The sequence below is a fragment of the Gymnoscopelus microlampas genome (assembly GCF_963454915.1).
Source record: "Gymnoscopelus microlampas genome assembly, chromosome: 5".
Taxonomy (NCBI): Eukaryota; Metazoa; Chordata; class Actinopteri; order Myctophiformes; family Myctophidae; genus Gymnoscopelus; species Gymnoscopelus microlampas.
The window spans coordinates 6,092,741-6,111,940 of record NC_139942.1 but is presented as its reverse complement, the minus strand read 5'-3'; the positions used below and the strand labels follow the sequence as shown (position 1 = coordinate 6,111,940).

The window sequence follows — 19,200 nt, the reverse complement described above, 5'->3', positions numbered from 1 at the left end:
AGTTCTCATACAATTATTAACATTTTGAAAATAGCAGATCTACAAGCTCACAACGCGTCACAAAGCGACCTATCACACAAATGAACCCCCCCTGTAGTAACTCTGAGGACCCCCTAAGGGTCCTGGACCCCTGCAGCACCCTGAGAGATTTATAAACAAATAAAAGAACCTTAAAATGAATGGGTTAGGGTTATGTTGATGTTCATACAGTAGGCCTATGTTTGCAGTGTTGCATTATGGGTAAAGATGAGACTCACACAAACATGATGACTGGGGTTACATGTCGCCTTTCCGACGTTAACGAACCCTATACCTAACCCTAACCCTAACCGCACGCGGAAGCCACTAGTCGGAGTGGTGAGATGTCGGAATGGAAGGCGGTTACCGTGACTGGTGACCGGTCATGTTGTTTATGTTTGCAGTGCACCATGGGTAATGTAGTTTATATGTTTGCAGTGCACCATGGGTAATGTAGTTTATCTTTGCAGTGCACCATGGGTAATGTAGTTTACATGTTTGCAGTGCACCATGGGTAATGTAGTTTATCTTTGCAGTGCACCATGGGCAATGTAGTTTATACGTTTGCAGTGCACCATGGGTAATGTAGTTTATATGTTTGCAGTGCACCATGGCTAAAGAAAAGATTCACATCAACATCGTGGTCATCGGTCATGTGGACTCTGGCAAATCCACGACCACCGGTCACCTCATCTACAAGATGGGAGGCATCGACAAGAGAACCATCGAGAAATACGAGAAGGAGGCCCAGGAGGTGAGGACAGTTTTGACATCTTGTTTTATTAAAGTACTTTTAAATAATCAATTAAATCGATTGGACCGGTTCACCCCTGAATAATAGTACTGTAATTACAGTGGTACACCACTAGGCGTGCAGAGCTGAGCCATGTGTGGCTCATCGCCAAGCTTGACCTTTGACCTCCATATTGCCCCATATGTCAAAGTATTGATAGACGGGTCAATCTTTAGTTTAACAACAAATTGATACAAAGGGGTTTTCAATAGATTCTGGTAGTATTAGGCATGCTAAATGACATACTATAATTTTTGGAAAATATACCTGCCGGAAAGGCGTCATTTTCAAGATGGCGTCCAATATTGCCATGGCTATATCTCAAATGAAAAAACATTGTTACAGAGCATTTGTCAACTGATTCTGGTACCTCTATGCATGCTTGTACCTATATATGTATAACTATACATGCAAAAAGTCTAGGAAAATACATGTGCAGTAGAACCATTACAATGAATGTCCTTCAAGAGACATTCAGAGAGATCTGGAGCAACATTCATTGTTGACCAGTGTTGGGCAGTAACAAGTTACTAAAACAAGCATGCCTATGGGGTACCAGAATCAATTGGAAAATCTGTTGTATCATTTTGTACAATTGTGATCTAGCCATTTTAAGTTCCCGGACGCCATTTTGGACGCCCTCTGGGAAATTAAGCCTTTCCGGAAGGTATATTTTCCTCTATTTTTTTGTATGGTCATGAGCATGCCTAGATTTTGTATCAATTTATTTGGGGTTAAAGGAGTAATTGACCCCAAAAATGACTTATTTTCAATCAATTGCACACGCCACGAAGACTTGAATTGTTTTGTCGCATTCCTAAGCCAATAATTTAAATACCGGCGGAAAGATACTAATGTATCCGGTAGGAGACAACAAAGTAGACTATTTGAGTCTCATACCAGAAACACACCTGGGCATCAAAGTATTGGCTTAGGAATGCGGGGGGAAAATATCCTTGAATTCAAGGCTTCATGGAGTGTCCATGCACTTGATAGAAAATAAGTCATTTTCTGGGTGAACTACTCCTTTAAGTGACAGTTTATTGAACCACGAACCAGTGCAGACAGAGTGAGACATTATTCAGACAGACAGACAGACAGACAGACAGACAGACAGACAGACAGACAGACAGACATTGAGGGAGGGAGGGAGGGAGGGAGGGAGGGAGGGAAGAGGTAACAACTTGATGTGTGACTTCAGACCGAAGCTAACAGCTGTGTGGAATGCCCTCTGCTGTCACCTGCTGGTCTGAACTGTTCTTTTCTCTCTCACTTTGCTTCTGCCATAATGGACGGACTGCAAAAAAAAATGTCAGTCAGTCAGTCAGTCATTCATTCAGCCAGCCAGCCACTACTGTCTGTCTGCCTGTCTGTCTGGCCTTCTGTCTGTCTGGTCACAACATCTGACTATATGACCACATTGAAACCAGACTCGGGCAGTGGTGTAAAGTAACTAAGTACATTTACTCAAGTACTGTACTTAAGTACACTTTTGTAGGAATCTTTACTTTACTGGAGTATTTCCCATTTTCAATACTTTTACTTCTACTCCACTACATCTCAGAGGCAAATATTGTACTTTTACTCCACTACAATTATTTTATAAACTTTAGTTACTAGTTACTTTGTAGATATAAATTATTATTTATTACATTATAAAACATACATTAACCACTTTAGCCCTATTTTATACGTAGGCTATTTGAAAATAGCAGATCTACAAGCTCAAAATGTGTTTTATTCAAGTAATATATTTTTTTTAAAGAATATATATATATATATATATATATATATATATATATATATATATATATATATATATATATATATATATATATATATATATATATATATATGTGTTCAAATAATTAGAACAAAATAGCAGATCTACAAGCTCACTATGAGCTTGTAGATCTGCTATTAAATAATAGCAGAAATAGCATATTATCTTCTATCTTTTATGTTTATCAGTATTAGAAGGACAATATCAGTCACCAGAACCAAGGACGGGTGTTTTTGATGAATCTAACATGGTTAAAATGGAGTTTGAAGTTATAACAGGTTTGTATAGGAAGGGCGGGGGTGTGTCTGATAAAATGAATATCAAATATCTAAATACTGAATCAAGCAACTTCAAAACTGTGCTCACAAAAGTCTGAGACCCCCCCCCCCCCCCCCAAAAAAAAAAAGTAAAGTGAAATATCCCTTTAAGTATGCCTGGGATTCTGATTCTTTCATGTAAATGGCTATAGTTGTGATATGATAAGATGTGTTTTGCCCGTTTGCAGTCAGGTAAAGGGTCGTTCAAGTACGCCTGGGTGATGGACAAGATGAAGGCGGAGCGGGAGCGCGGCATCACCATCGACATCGCCCTGTGGAAGTTCGAGACCGACAAGTTCTACGTGACCGTCATCGACGCTCCCGGACACAGAGACTTCATCAAGAACATGATCACCGGGACCTCTCAGGTGTGTGTGTATATGTGTGTGTGTGTGTGTGTGTGTGTGTGTGTGTGTGTGTGTGTGTGTGTGTGCGCGCGCGTGCGTGCGTGCGTGCGTGTGTGCGCGTGTGTGTGTGTGCGTGCGTGTGTGTGTGTGCGTGCGTACGTGCGTGCGTTACATTTACTCAAGTGCTGTACTTAACTACAATTTTGAGATACAAGGAAGTGGATGGGAGTCTAGATCTTGTTTTTTATTTTTTATTTTTAAAGTCGTTTTAGTCCTTCTAGTCAGGGAATGAGTTAAGTCAATGAAAGGCCACCCCAGTTGCCACAGCAACGCAATGTTAAATTCCAAAATGGCCGCCGTGTGAATATGGACTATTATCATGACTATATCTGCGTTCTGTATCGTTCCAGGCAGACTGTGCGGTGCTGGTCGTGGCGGCGGGGGCGGGCGAGTTCGAGGCCGGCTACTCCAAGAACGGGCAGACCCGGGAGCACGCCCTCCTGGCCTACACGCTGGGCGTCAAGCAGCTGATCGTGGCGGTCAACAAGATGGACACCACAGAGCCTCCCTACAGCAAGGCGCGCTTCGAAGAGATCGGCAAGGAGGTCAGCGCCGCCAAGCACAACCTTGACAAAAGAAATGTGTCACTATCAGTGGTGTAAAGCATTGGCTCTCAAAGTGGGGTCCGGGGACCCCCAGGGGTCCTTGAGGGAGTTCCAGGCGGTCCCCAGCTAAATGACAGATTAGGCACCAAATGGACCCTTATGGGTCTGTAACTCTGAGAGTGTACAAATGGAACCAAATGGACCCTAACGGGTCCATTTGGTTCCATTTGTACACTCTCAGAGTTAAATTGACATAGATTTTACAATATAAATTGCGGTCCAAGTGATAGAAATTCCAGTTTTCAGTACTTTTACTTCTACTCCACCACGTCTCAGGGGCGAATATTGTACTTTTACTCCACTACAATTATTTGAAAACTTTGTAGATTTGGATTATTATTACAAAACATGCATTAACCACTTCAGCCCTATATACATTTCGGCCATTTGAAAGTAGCAGATCTACAAGCTCACAATGCGTCGCGATGCGACGCATTGTGAGCTTGTAGATCGGCTACTTTCAAATGATTATTAGACACTTTATACATTTGAAAACTTGCGAAATGGGACATTCTGCATACTGTTACTTTTGCACTTTAAGTACATTTTGATACCAATACTTTTGCACTTTTACTCAAGTCAATTTTGAATTCCGGACATTTACTTGTAACAGAGTATTTCTAAATGGTAAAAATGGTAAATGGTGCATTTATATAGCGCTTCCATCCGAAGCGCTTTACATTGATTGTGCCATTAACCCCATTCACACACACATTCATACACCGATGGCGGAGGAAACCATGCAAGGCACCAACCTGCTCATAGGGAGCAATTAGGGGTTCAGCGTCCTGCTCAAGGACACTTCGACACTAACTCTAGGGGAGCGCCCCAGCCCGGGATCGAACTGGGAACCTTGCGGTTTTCCAGTTCGCTCTACCCGGCCACTCTAGCCCTGAGCCACTGCCGCCAATACTTTTGCACTTTTACTCGAGTCCATTTTGAATTCCGGACATCTTGTAACAGAGTGTTTCTACGTTGCAGTATTGATACTTTTACTTGAGTAAAACATTTGAGTGCTTTTTTTCCACCGCTGCCTGTCAACCCATGTCGTTATGTTTTCCTTCCTTGGTTTTGTTTTATCTTTGCTTGATGCTTGTCTTCTCTTTTCTCAGGTGTCCGTGTACGTCAAGAAGGTGGGCTACAACCCCAAGACCGTGGCCATGATTCCCATCAGCGGATTCCACGGAGACAACATGGTGGAGCCCAGCGAGAAGGTGAGCTACGCACACTTCCAGTGGCGGAAAAGTAACTAAGTACATGTACTCAAGTACTGTACTAAACCCCTTATAAGACCTGAAGCCGATTCCACAAATGTCAACTAAATCCCAACAGTTCTCTGGAAAAACATTTTTTTTCTATATCAGTGGTTCTCAAACGTTTTCATAATTGTCAAGGACCCCCAAAATGATATGTATTTGGCCGCGGACCACCCCATCTCAAAATATTTGGTTCCAGGGACCCCCCCCCCCCCAAAAGCAAATATTTGAGTTAAAAATGTCTGCTTTAAAAGAATATATATATTCACAAATGTGCACACATTTTCTATTTTTTTCTAAAATAGCAGATCTACAAGCTCATAGCGCGGCACTCGGTGCCACGCTATGAGCTTGTATATCTGTTATTTTTTAATAGCCAAAGTGTAAAATAATGCTTTTTTTTTAGCTCAAATCAAAAAATGACATAGATGCGTCCCAGGTCTTAATGGGTTAAGTAAAATGTCCGCCCCCCTCAGCCACAAGTACACCGTGCGTAGCCTCGGTCCCAGCCTCACTTATCTGTGAGAAGAAGAGCCTGGTCACGACCTAAAGCAGCGAGTGTCCAGGAAGTCCTGAATGGGTAGGATTTCCGTCGTACGCGTTTCCCCCGGAAACGATATTTTTTTGACCAATCACAACACTCGTGTCATTCACGAAGAATGTTAACAGATTCGTAAAGCATCAACGTCATTTTTGCTTGGGCGGTACTTCCGTCAAATTCAACCGTTTCCGGTTCTTCACTTCCTAGACAACCAACATCCCAGGTCTTGCCCAGCGCGCATCGTGCGTATGTCACTGATCACATGATCTCAATCAATTATCCAGTTCATTTTTAACATGTTAGATTCATCAAAAACACCTGTTCTTGGTTCTGGTGACTCACCCTGCCCTCCTAATACATGAGGGAGCTGTGTTTTTTCGATTACTTTTTCACTTTTTTATATCTTTTTTGTATTGTTTTTTTTTGTTGTTTTTTTTCCCAAAAAAATATTAAAAATAAGTCAAAAAAGTAATTGAAAAAACACGGTCTCCACACGTATCAGAAGGACAATGAAAGGGACAGTGAAATATCCCTTTAACCTATTATAACATGTATTAACAGATGGGGTGGTACGAAGGGTGGAGAATAGAGCGTCCTAAGGAGGGCGACGCAACGGGCAAAACTCTGGTCCAGGCCCTGGACAACATTCTGCCACCTGTGAGACCCACTAGCAAGCCTCTACGGCTCCCCCTACAGGACGTCTACAAGATAGGAGGTATGCACTTTGAACTTTGAACTCAACACTGTCATAGGAGGGTTCGTCACAGTGTCACACTAAAGTAGCATAAGTAGCCGACAGTGGTGTAAAGTAAAGTATATTTACTCAAGTACTGTACTTAAGTACAATTTATAGGTACTTTTACTTTGCGGGAGTATTTCCAACAGCCTATACTTTTACTTCTACTCTCATGTCAGAGGCAAATATTGTACTTTTACTCCACTACAATTATTTGAAAAATGCAGTTACTTTGCGGATATACATTATTACATTATAAAACATACATTAACCACTTTAGCCCTATTTTATACCTCGGCTATTTGAAAATAGCTGATCTACAAGCTCACAACGCGTCGCATCGTGACGCGTTGTGAGCTTGTAGATATGCTATTTTCAAACCTTTTACAACTTTTGCTTTTGGTACTGTAAGTATATTTTGATACCAATACTTTTGTACTTTTACTCAAGTAAATTTTTAACTCCGGACTTAGAACTTGGAAATCTTGAAAGCACCAATCTGGCCACAATAGGCTCTATGCACAGCAGCCATATTGGAAAGAAATTGGGTCTCTTCTTACTTCCTTCACAGGTGTTACCAATGATGCTAGTGAAGGCTCTGTTCCATTCTGGTCAGGGTGCTGCTATCGTGCATGTTGGCTCACTAGAAACACTCCATTTTGTTTCCCAAATGGCCCCTTATGGTGGGTGTGTAACTCTGAGAGTGTACAAATGGAACCAAATGGACCCGTAAGGGTCCATTTGGTTCCATTTGTACACTCTCAGAGTTATGGGGGGGGTCCTTGAAAATAAGACAACCACTATGCCACACTAAATGGAACAGAGCCTTAATTACTATCATTGGTAACACCTGCGAAGGAAGTAAGGAAGGGGGCCAATTCATTCCCAATATGGCTGCTGTGCATAGAGCCTATTGAATGTCTCCCTAACATTTTAGTATTTATTATTTGTTGACGAAATTGTCAATACATCTAGTCTTAGTTTTTATTTAGTTTTCGTCAGTGAAAGAAGGTAGTTGACAAAAAATGTCCTCATAGTGTCAAAATTAACACTGCATATATGCAGTGGTGTAAAGAAACTAAGTACATTTACTTAAGTACTGTACTTAAAGGTAGGATAAGTGATTTACTTTGGTTAAAATAAGTGTTAAATAGCTCTATATTCTGATAGTTCTCATTGCTATAGTGTGTGTTCAGTAAAAATAGTATTCCATGTCTCTCCAGCTCTTTATTAAACATAAAATGCATTTTCAGTGCTGTCTCCTGATTGGCTTATGGCTAAATGTTGTCACCTACCTGAAAATGTACTATATTCTGTTTACTAAAAAGCTGGAGAGACCTCTGTGACCGAACAGACGCTCTGTAGCAATGATTTCTATCAGAATAGTACTTTAACCTTTTTAACAAAAAAAATTTACCTTTATACACTTGTGAGGAATTTTTGCTTTACTGGAGTATTTCCCATTTTCAATACTTTTACTTCTACTCCACTACATCTCAGAGGCAAATATTGTACTTTTACTCCACTACAATTATTTGACTGCTCTAGTTACGAGTTACTTTGCAGATTTAGATTATTATGAAAACATACATTAACCACTTCAGCCATATATATTTGAAAATAGCCGATATACAAGCTCAAAATTGTGAGATTTTAGATCTGCTATTTTCAAAAGATTTGTATACATTTTCAACTTGTGAAATGGGACACTGTGCACAATGAGTACTTTTTCTTTTGGTACTTTAAGTAGATTTTGATACCAACTCTTTTGTACTTCTACTCAAGTACACTTTGGGTACCTTCCTTTTTCTTGTAACAGAGTAATTCTACACTGCAGCGTTGATACTTGTACTTAACATATTGAGTGCCAAAACCGTATACTGTTTTTCAAAAAGTGACGTGGAGTGCCAAAACAGTATATATACAGTTTTTTTATCTTTTTTTTTTTTTTCGTTTATTTCCACGCGGGAGGGGCTAGAGCAGCTCTGGAATCACCCTAGGCGATTCTAAGAAGGAAGGGCCAGATGGATCACCGTGTCAAAAACATGGCTCCCCATCCGCTTCCGTTCCATTTCCCTCTCTAAAACCCCTATAACTCCGAAACTTTTTACGCTGCGGGGAAACAACTCATTTTGTATCCGCGATCGCTTTGCGATTGTGACCCGAGTGAAAGATGTTATCGCTCCAGCCGTTAGCCAGGCCCATCTGGCAAAATGTAGGCATGCTTTTTTTTTTCATGGATCGCTCGTCATGGAGTCTACAGCTTTAAACGGCACAATGGAGCTTAACGGTGAGATTCCCGGCACCGAACGTATTCTGTTATTATAAAATTCTGGCACCCAATGTGTTAAAGTAAAAAAAAAAAGAAGAGTACTTTTTCCCAACACTGCATACGTATATTATGTCGTGTATTATTCCCAGGTATTGGCACAGTGCCAGTGGGCAGGGTGGAGACGGGCATCATGAAGCCGGGCACCATCGTGACGTTCGCCCCGCAGATGCTGACCACGGAGGTGAAGTCGGTGGAGATGCACCACGAGGCGCTCACCGAGGCGCTGCCCGGAGACAACGTGGGCTTCAGCATCAAGAACGTCTCCGTCAAGGAGATACGCCGCGGGAACGTGGCGGGAGACTCCAAGAACCATCCGCCCAGAGGAGCCAAGTCCTTCCTCTCCCAGGTTGGTCGGACGGACAGACAGACAGACGGACAGACAGACAGTTTTTTCTCCCGTTGTAGGATTATTACGGTCATTTCCGGGTCGTGCGGCCCAATTATAAGTTACGTTAATGTTTGGGCTGGGATGCTTTCCAGCAGTGGCCTCAGTGCGGCTGCAGAGTTCATGTGCAACCTAGGTGGGTGGCCTATGCTTTACATAGGGTTGCTGGGCTGACGCGTTTTTTCCGGATAGACAGATAGATGGATAGATAGAGAGATAGACAGCAGTGGCGTCGTTAGGGGTGGGCTTCGGTGGCTATAGCCATAAAAGTTTTTTTTTTTTTTTATTATTATATATCTATCACCCTAACCTAACCCTACCCCTAACCCTAAAACCGAAATAAAGTAACAAAAAACGGGGGAAAAAGCACCTAAATCCGCGAAATCCGCGGAAAAAAACGCGCGCGCGCGGGTGCATGTGCCCGTTGCCTGCGGGGCTAAGCCCCCGACCTAGTAGAGACCTAGCGACGCGTCTGATAGACAGACTAGAAAAGGGCAATCTTAGCCAATCACGATGGAATATGAAAAATCGGACCGATCCCCCTTGAGCACATGACTATACAGATAATAGTCATAAAGAGCTGCGAGGCGTTGTGTGAGCTTGTAGATCTGCTATTTTCACAATATGTATTTGTGGAACCGAGTCAAACTAAATGTAATGCCTCGACTCCCACATTCCAAGTGCTTATTAGGTTGGGGGGTCCCCAGTTCAAATATGGTTATTTTTTGGTGTCCCCAGTTCAAATATGGTTATTTGTGGGGGATCCGCCACTGAAAAGGTTGAGAATCATTGTTGTGGATCGGCTATTTCCGGCTTTAGGAAACGTTGTTCTGAAATGTTGATGACTCACAAGTATGCTATATTACAATTGAGAAAAGTCAGCACTTCCTGTCCGCCGCTGAAGCCAACCCCCTGAAGCCAACCCCCTGAAGCTAATTCATTGTTTCAGTATCAACACAACAATAATCTCTCAAGAACCGATTCTGCTCTGCGTTTGAATCTGTCGGGGGGGTTCGTCATATCGCGTACGCACTGGCCTACAAGTGGGCGTGCCTTCAGATCAGGAAGCAGGCCGCGCTTTACCCAATCAAATGTAGTGGGCGGGATTTACGTGTCTGCCGATCCCACTAGAAACAAACCGAAACTCATTTAACAATACGTCCTCGGAGCAGACAAAACCACGGAAAGATATTCACATTTTAACTTGCTCTTTCATCATAGAAATGCTTGCTGGCTTATAACCAAAACGATCCATGTTCTCTGGGAGAAGTGGTGTTAGTGTTCCGTGTAGAAATATTGTTGAAAACATAGTCGCACCACCGGAAGTGAAAGGCTGAAGGCAGACCAAAACCCCGGTTTCCTTGCGTACGTGTGCTACGTCGACTTCCTCCCAGAGCCAAGTGAGATTGTAAAAAACAGCAGAGGGCGCTGTTTTTACTTTTCATTTGGTGATGGGTTCCCAGATTGACACAACAACAACATATCACATGTCACTACAACACTAGCCACAACGTGCGCACTACATTTCTGCATTGTTTCGTCCACTTTCCATTGCTCTCTATACATTTGCCTCTTTATAGCATAATTATTATCGTCCAACAATATTTTGCCACAGTAGCGACCACACCGGACGGGGAAACCCTTTAGCACAAGTTAAGTTTCGGTTTCGTTTTTACCTCTGGGTGTTGCCACATAAAAGAAAAAAGAGCGGACCATCATGGGCTCTGGTGTTGCCAAAAACAAGCACCGGTGTTGCAATGAACTTCTACACGCTCTACTGTCTCTGTCTCCGATGTGCGGGCCAGGCTACTAGACGGGAGGGCCGCGTAGCAGTCCGAACTTCTAGTAGTAATATAAATGTGTGTGTGTGTGTGTGTGTGTGTGTGTGTGTGTGTGTGTGTGTGTGTGTGAGTGTGTGTGTGTGTGTGTGTGTGTGTGTGTGTGTGTGTGTGCGCGCACACGTGTGCGCGCCAGGTGATCATCATGAACCACCCAGGGGAGATCCACGCGGGCTACGCTCCGGTGCTGGACTGCCACACGTCCCACATCGCCTGCAAGTTCGCCGAGATTCATGAGAAGATCGACCGGCGCTCCGGCAAGGTCCTCGAGGAGAACCCCAAGTCCGTTAAGACCGGAGACGCCGCCATAGTCCGGCTGATCCCCACCAAGCCCATGGTGGTCGAAGCCTTCGCCGAGTTCCCTCCCCTCGGTGAGTAGAATCGGAATTACGCTCTATGCACAGCAGCCATATTGTGGAGAAATTCACAGGTGTTGTCAATGATACTAATGAAGGCTTTGTTCCATTCAGGTCAAACAGAGTCAGGGCTCTGATATTGTGCATGTTGGCTCACTGGAAACACTCTGAGGGGGTTCCAAATGGGCCCTTGACGGGTGTGTAACTCTGAGAGTGTACAAATGGAACCAAATGGACCCGTAAAGGTCCATTTGGTTCCATTTGTACACTCTCAGAGTTATGGGGGTCGTGGAAATTAAGAAGTCTGACTGTGCTACACTAAATGGAACAGAGCCTTCATTAGTATCATTGGTAACACCTGTGAAGGAAGTGATAATGTGGCTGCTGTGAATAGAGCCAATTACGATTCCCGCGTCGTCGTCGTCGTCATCATCACAGGTTTACAGCAGTGTTCATTTTGAAGGCAAATTTTGATTTAGTTTAGTCATAGTGTTTTTAATAAAATTCCATTTAGTTTTAGTCTAGTCTTAGTCAACTAAATGTACACTTTTTTCCAATTTCAAAGTTCTGTATCTATAAGTTCGAAAGGGAGGATCAGTGTCATTTGCTATTGTGAGTTTTCCCATAGAGATTCCCTAAGATATTTATTTGATTCTGTGGAGAAATAATATAAAATATTATTAAATATAGTATTTTTTTAATAGTATTTTTTTCTTTCACAAATTCAAGTTTTGAGGTCGTGATTCACCAGGATCCTGGATGGCTTGGTTCCAGGCTTAAAATAATGTATATTAATTTTCTCTATGGGAAAAATGAATGGGCTTTTGATTTGTGGCACCGCAAAATGGCCACCTACTGTATAGTGTAATGCCCCCCCCCCCCCCCGCGCTGACAAAACGGTCCGTAGCACCGCACCGGGCACCACAAGTGGCTCTAACCACTCAGCTGTAGACGAATCCACAGACGCGCTGCCTGTAGGCAGTCATAGCTGCGGTGTCAATGCTCCGCAACGCGACACCGCTGCAATGACTGCCTACAGGCAGCGCGTCTGTGGATTTGTCTATATAGGCTCTATGCAACAGCAGCCATATTGGAAAGAAATTGGGCCTCTTCTTACTTCCTTCACAGGTGTTATGATACTAATGAAGGCTCTGTTCCATTCTGGACAGGGTGCTGATATTGTACACGTTGGCTCACTAGAAACACTCCATTTTGGTTCCCAAATAGCCCCTTATGGTGGGTGTGTAACTCTTACTCTGAGAGTGTACAAAATGGAACCAAATGGACCCGTAAGGGTACACTCTCAGAGTAATGGGGGTCCTTGAAAATAAAACAACCACTGTGCTACATTAAATGGAACAGAGCCTTAATTAATATTATTGGTAACACCTGTGAAGGAAGTGAGGGGCCTAATTCATTCCCAATATGGCTGCTGTGCATAGAGCCTATTGCCTCCCTCACAAAAAAAAGGCTAATAGGTTATGTTAGACAAAAAGTAGATAAGTGACGGTCACGCACGCACAGATGAACGCACTCACACACGCACGCACGCACGCACGCACTCACACACACACACACACACACACACACACACACACACACACACACACACACACACACACTCACACAAACACACAAGCCGGTGTGCGTAGTGTGTGTGTGTATTGTTAATGTATTGTTTGTGTGTTTTCAGGTCGTTTTGCGGTCAGGGACATGAAGCAGACGGTCGCGGTAGGAGTCATCAAGGGCGTGGAACTGGACGAGGGTGGGAAGGATGGGAAGGTCACCAAGGCTGCTCAGAAAGCCAAGGGGAAATAACAACAACATATACACAATACATCTAGGCAACAATATATGCACTACATTACTGTAAACAATAACATAATACTGTCCACAAGGCTGCTCAAGCCAAGGGAAAATAACAACAATATATACACGACAGTTTAACGTTGCTGTCGGGCAGAAACCTCTTATCTCCATTTTCATTTTTTAACGTTTTTTTCCCCCGTGAAATACTGCCCTACTTGATCATAGTACAGCGTCACACAAAAGCTTCAAACGTTTCGAGTTTGTAGATCTGCTACTTTTGATGCTTTTGAATTTGAATCCTGAAAAAACAACAGTGCGGTTTCTACCCGACAGAGACGAATGTAATATGTATACACTACAATACTGTAAAGAATAATATAATACTGTCAACAAGGCTTCACAGAAAGCCATGGGGAAATAACAAGATATACCAAATATATAATATGTACAATATAGTATATAAAGTCAAATACATTACTGTAAGTTGTATGTGTGTCAGTTGTATGTGTGTGTTGGTCCAATAAATAACAGCTCCAACATGAATGTGTTGTTACGTATAAATAACACACGGCACAACATGAACGTTATACAAACATTAAGGACACGTTCAAGTATCCAAACAGAAAGACATACCAATTGGCTCTGTTCACAATGTACAATACAATAACCAAAGTCTGACATCACTGCCACTAGAGGGCACCATCCACCTGGGTCACAGTTATTTTTTCTATTGAAAATGCCATGCTGTTTCAAACATGTAGGCATGTATTATTATTTTTTTTTAATCATCGTGCCTTGGTATATTTTTCAGTTTTTACTTTAAAGGTATTTCCCCTTTTAGGGGCCAGCAACTTGTTTTAATATGATCGTATCATGTTTTTATTTTCTTGAAAGTCAGTGTGCCATATATCCTATCATTGTTTAATCATGGTACCCCATAACATTTTTAATATTTCCAACAGATTTTGATGTTCCACATAGGCTTAAACTGTAAACTTTTTTTTTCATACATCAAGTTTGATTGACTCTGCCTTGGTGCTCAATCTAGTCCAGGGGCCAAGACAGATTTTGGTACCACCTAAGGTGGCCGTACATTTTTGGTATTTTTGTATTCCTACATGTCTCTAGTTTATATTTTGGTATGATACATCTTCCAATTCAGTAGCTTAATGACAGTAATCACTCTAAACCGGCTAATGTATCCGGTAGGAGACACAAAGTAGAATCTTTGTGTCTCCTACCGGAAATACACCCGGGCATCAAATTATTGCGACAAAAAACAAAATATATCCATGTATTCAAGGCTTCATGGGGTGTGCAATTGACAGAAAATAATCATTTTTTGGGTGAACTCCTCCTTTAAGTTTCCGAGGGGGACTCTCTACCCATTCAGCTATGACCACCCTAGACCGAAGGAGGGTCAACTTTTACAAGCTTATGGAAAGCAGTCTTTTTGCATACACCAAAAATCTGAGAAGTTATCAATTGCACACCCCATGAAGCCTTGAATACATGGATATATTTTGTTTTTTGTCGCAATAATTTGATGCCCGGGTGTATTTCCGGTAGGAGACACAAAGATTGTACTTTGTGTCTCCTACCGGATACATTAGCCGGTAGGTAGTGATTACTGTCATTAAGCTACTGAATTGGAAAATGTATCATACCAAAATATCAACTAGAGACATGTAGGAATACAAAAATACAAAAACTTTACGGCCACCTCAGGTGGTACCAATTTGTGAAAATATCAGTGTTGGCCCCTGGACTACATGTTTAGTGAGAAGGCTCTGTTCCATTCTGGTCAAACAGAGTCAGGATGCTGATATTGCGCATGTTGGCTCACTGGAAACACTCTGCTACACACCGGTGGGTCTAAAATTGGGGTTCAGGGACCCTCATGGTTCCTTGAGGGCGTTCCAAATGGCCTCTCACGGGCTACGGGTCCGTATGGTTCCATTTGTACACTCTCAGAGTTATGGTGGTCGTGGAAATTGAAAAGTCTGAGATCCACTGTGCTACACTAAATGGAACAGAGCCTTCATTAGTATCATTGGTAACACCTGTGGTGGAAGTGATTCTATGGCTGCTGTGCATAGAGCCTATTGAAGGAATTGATGAAGGATTATGTACAGCCAAGGAACCTTTTGAAAGGAAGACACATGCTGGATGCCGGGGATGCGCCATGATACTCATGGGTGGCAGAACTCGCACCAGAAGTTCGATGAAATACATTGCAGCGAATGGAGCCGGCTGAACCAGCTCATTAACAAACATTATTTCTGAACGATAGCAACCTTTGTCAATAGGTTCAGGAATATAAAAGAAGACATATCACAGGTTGTTTTCTAACCACTTGCTTTTCGATTTGCACAGTACATAATTATATTGAGGCATCTAAACAGCGGGGCAGGTATCGTTTCTGTCTCGGCGGTATCGCAAGATTTGGTTGCCAGACAGGAAATGGGAGAAGCACCCAGCTGCAGACTCCTGAGTGCTATTGGGAAATGGTGGACAGTCGCGCGATACTTTGGCCGCTCAGAGACATGCTTTGTGCTCTTTAGATACCTCTATACAATTATACAGTGTACACATCAAAAAGCAACACAGCAGAAAACAATAAAGGTCTCGATCGTTCAGAAATAGTGTTTGTACATATAAGCTGTCTAGCCGGCTCTCATAAGCTCTAATGTTATTTCACTGAACTTCCGGTGTGAGTCTGCTAACCAGTGCTACGAATCTGCCGTCTGGAATTGCAGGATAGAGAAAATGACTGGGCAAAAAAAGACAAGGGAGGGCACACAGGGCATGGGCAGAGCCCAAGATTGTGACATCCTTATGCTAGTGTGCCAGTTATTTACCCTGCCCCGTGCCAATCATGGCACCTGTGTGCCTAAGGTTACCCCCAGATATACGCTAGTAGTTGTACGATGTACTAAAAACTAAACTTAAAATCATGGCTTTATTTGATACCCTTGCTGCCCTGGCATTTGGTCTTAGTGCCCTCCAATGTACCACACCAAAGGTCGAGTGGCATTGCCCCTAAGGTACGTTCGGAAATGCGCACCGGGAGCGCACTCACATATTCGTTTGTATTGGCCAGTGTACTCAGTGCCTTAATTCCGAACGCACCCTAACATGACGGTTTTCGAGACCTGGAGGTCAAGAGGTCAGACTTGGATAGGATGAGTCACAATGTAGCAAACATGAACTTTTTTTTTTTCTTTGGCTATTCAAAAATAACAGATCTACAAGCTCATAGCGCGGCACTTTGTAGATCTGCTATTTTGTAAGTTTTGTGCAAATCTTTCAATACATTTTCAAAGCGAACATTTGTAACTCAAATCTTTGCTCCTGGGGGATTCGACAAATGTCTTATATACCCTATTTAAAAAACAAAACAACTTATGTTGCTATGTGGTTCTCAACTGTTTTCATGTCAAGGACCTCCAAAATTATATGTATTTGGCCGTGGACCCCCATCTCAAAATATTTTGTTCCAGGGACCCTCAGAAGTTGTAGCCTGAGTTAAAAATTCTCCCTTAAAAAAAGATCTATTCAAAGATTTGCAAAAATGTTCACGATTTTTTAAAAATAGCTGATTCATAGCAAGTTCATAGCGCGGCACGAGTGCTGCGCTATGAGCTTGTAGATCTGCTATTTTTGAATAGCCAATCTTAAAATGACACCGATGCGTTCCCGGTCTTAAAAGGGTTAACCTCAAATACACTTATTTTTTGCATACTTTCCCCAACTCTAAATATTTTCTTTTTTGGCGGATTACGATAATCTTATTTCAGATCAACACTGAGTGCATCTCAATCCACGCCCGTCCATCTACACGTGACATGTTACACGCATGTTATACATTATATAGTTGCTGTCGGGCAGAAACCTCTTATCTGCATATTCAAACTTTTTGTGTTTTTCTGTGAATAGGCTCTATGCACAGCAGCCATATTGTGAAGACATTCACAGGTGTTACCAATGATACTAATGAAGACTCTGTTCCATTCTGGTCAAGCAGAGTCAGGGTGCTGATATTGCACATGTTGGCTCACTGGAAACACTCTGCTACACCAGTGGGTCTAAACTGTGTGTCCAGGGACCCTCATTGTACCTTGAGGGGGTTCGAAATGGCCCCTTACGAGTGTATAACTCTGAGAGTGTACAAATGGAACCAAATGGACCCGTAAGGGTCCATTTGGTTCCATTTGTACACTCTCAGAGTTATGGGGGTCGTGGAAATTGAAATATCTGAGATTCACTGTGCTACACTGAATGGAATAGAGCCTTCATTAGTAACATTGGTAACACCTGTGAAGGAAGTGATAATAAGGCTGCTGTGCATAGAGCCTATTAACACCCTACTTGATCATACTACAGCGTCACATCAAAAGTAGCAGATCCAAAAAAACAACCAAGGTTTATGTTTTAGATTGTAATTAAAGTAAATAAAAGATGAGTCTTAAAAACATTTAATTTACTGCTTTCTATAGTTTTAGCAATTTTCGCGATCTTTTTTTACAGTGGGCCGGGGCATTCTGTCCGATGGTTAAATATGCCTTTTTTTACACAATAACCCAGCGTTTTCTTTATTATTATTTACAGTAGCTCTTCTAAGCCCCCAATAACTCACATCTGGCCATCAAAGACCACCGTACTTTTCTTATTGTGTAAAAAAGGCATATTTAGCCACCGGACAGAATGCCCCCACCCACTGTAAAAAAGATCGCGAAAATTGCTAAAACTATAGAAAGCAGTAAATGAAAAAAAAGAACACTCATCTTTTATTTACTTTAATTACAAGCTAAAATATAAACCTTGGTTGTAAAAAAACAAAGTTGTCCTTTAAGTAATTATTTTTCCACCCCCAATTTTTTTTTCCTTCTAAAATGACGCCTCTGTTCTTGGTTTGAGGTTTAACATCTTATAAATAACTCTAACTTCTGAAAGTATTTTCATATTTCAATGTATTACACAACCAAGGCTGCTTGGTTGTGTAATATTCGCACGTGTGTGTGTGTGTGTGTGTGTGTGTGTGTGTGTGTGTGTGTGTGTGTGTGTGTGTGTGTGTGTGTGTGTGTGTGTGTGTGCGTGTGCGTGTGGTGTGTTTTTGTACCATCAGGTTGGGTGGCGTGGTTGAAACAGGAAGTGTTTACATGAGTCTGTCTGTTTGCAGCGCGCAAAAACAACCACTTCCTGTTTTCATCGGCCAGATCATCTCTCAAGTTACTATTGGCGGGTGTGTGTGTGTGTGTGTGTGTGTATGTGTACTTGTATCACTATGTTTGTGAGGCAAATATCACCACAAATATAGTAGAAAGTGAGAAATAGCCGTTGTGAGGGCCATTTTCTTGGTCCGGTCAAGAAAAATGGTTGTTTTATATGGTTAAAGAAATAGTTTTCGTGTTAGACTTAAAATTACGAAAAGATTTAGGTTAAGATGAGGATTTAGACATTTAGAGGTTAGGATTAGGGGCTGGCAGTTCACGTTGCAGTATGGCCATTTAGCTGATCTACAAGCCCACAACTTTGTGGGCTTGTAGATCGGCTATTTTTGGTTTTGGAGTATGGTTAAAAATGCCCCAAAATGTTTAAAATGGCATTCATACACTTGACGTTCTAAAATACTGATGTCCTCACAGGTATAGTAATACAAACATTGTGTGTGTGTGTGTGTGTGTGTGTGTGTGTGTGTGTGTGTGTGTGTGTGTGTGTGTGTGTGTGTGTGTGTGTGTGTGTGTGTGTGTGTGTGTGGGTGGGTGGGTGGGTGGGTGTGTGTGTGGGGTGTAAAGTAGTATATTTACTCAAGTACTGTGCTGTACTTACGTACAATTTCAAGGTATTTTTACTTTACTGGAGTATTTCACATTTTCAGTACTTCTACTTCTACTCCATTACATCTCAGAGGCGAATATTGTACTTTTACTCCACTACAATTAACCACTTCAGCCCTATTTTATTCCTAGGCTATTTGCTATTAGAAAAGCTCACAACGCATCGCACCGCGACGCGTTGTGA

The 19,200-nt window shown here is 42.1% G+C and overlaps 1 protein-coding gene across 1 annotated transcript; it reads left to right on the top strand.

Moving 5' to 3' along the window:
- Positions 1 to 628: 628 nt before the first annotated feature.
- Positions 629 to 13,185, top strand: LOC311045463 (elongation factor 1-alpha-like; the record flags this gene model as incomplete). The annotated part of the gene is made up of 8 exons (XM_084057338.1): positions 629 to 772; positions 3,100 to 3,279; positions 3,669 to 3,863; positions 5,036 to 5,137; positions 6,282 to 6,435; positions 8,878 to 9,134; positions 11,148 to 11,382; positions 13,061 to 13,185. The coding sequence occupies 8 exons, from the start codon at positions 629 to 631 to the stop codon at positions 13,183 to 13,185; spliced, it is 1,392 nt and encodes a 463-aa protein (XP_083913464.1).
- Positions 13,186 to 19,200: the final 6,015 nt, after the last annotated feature.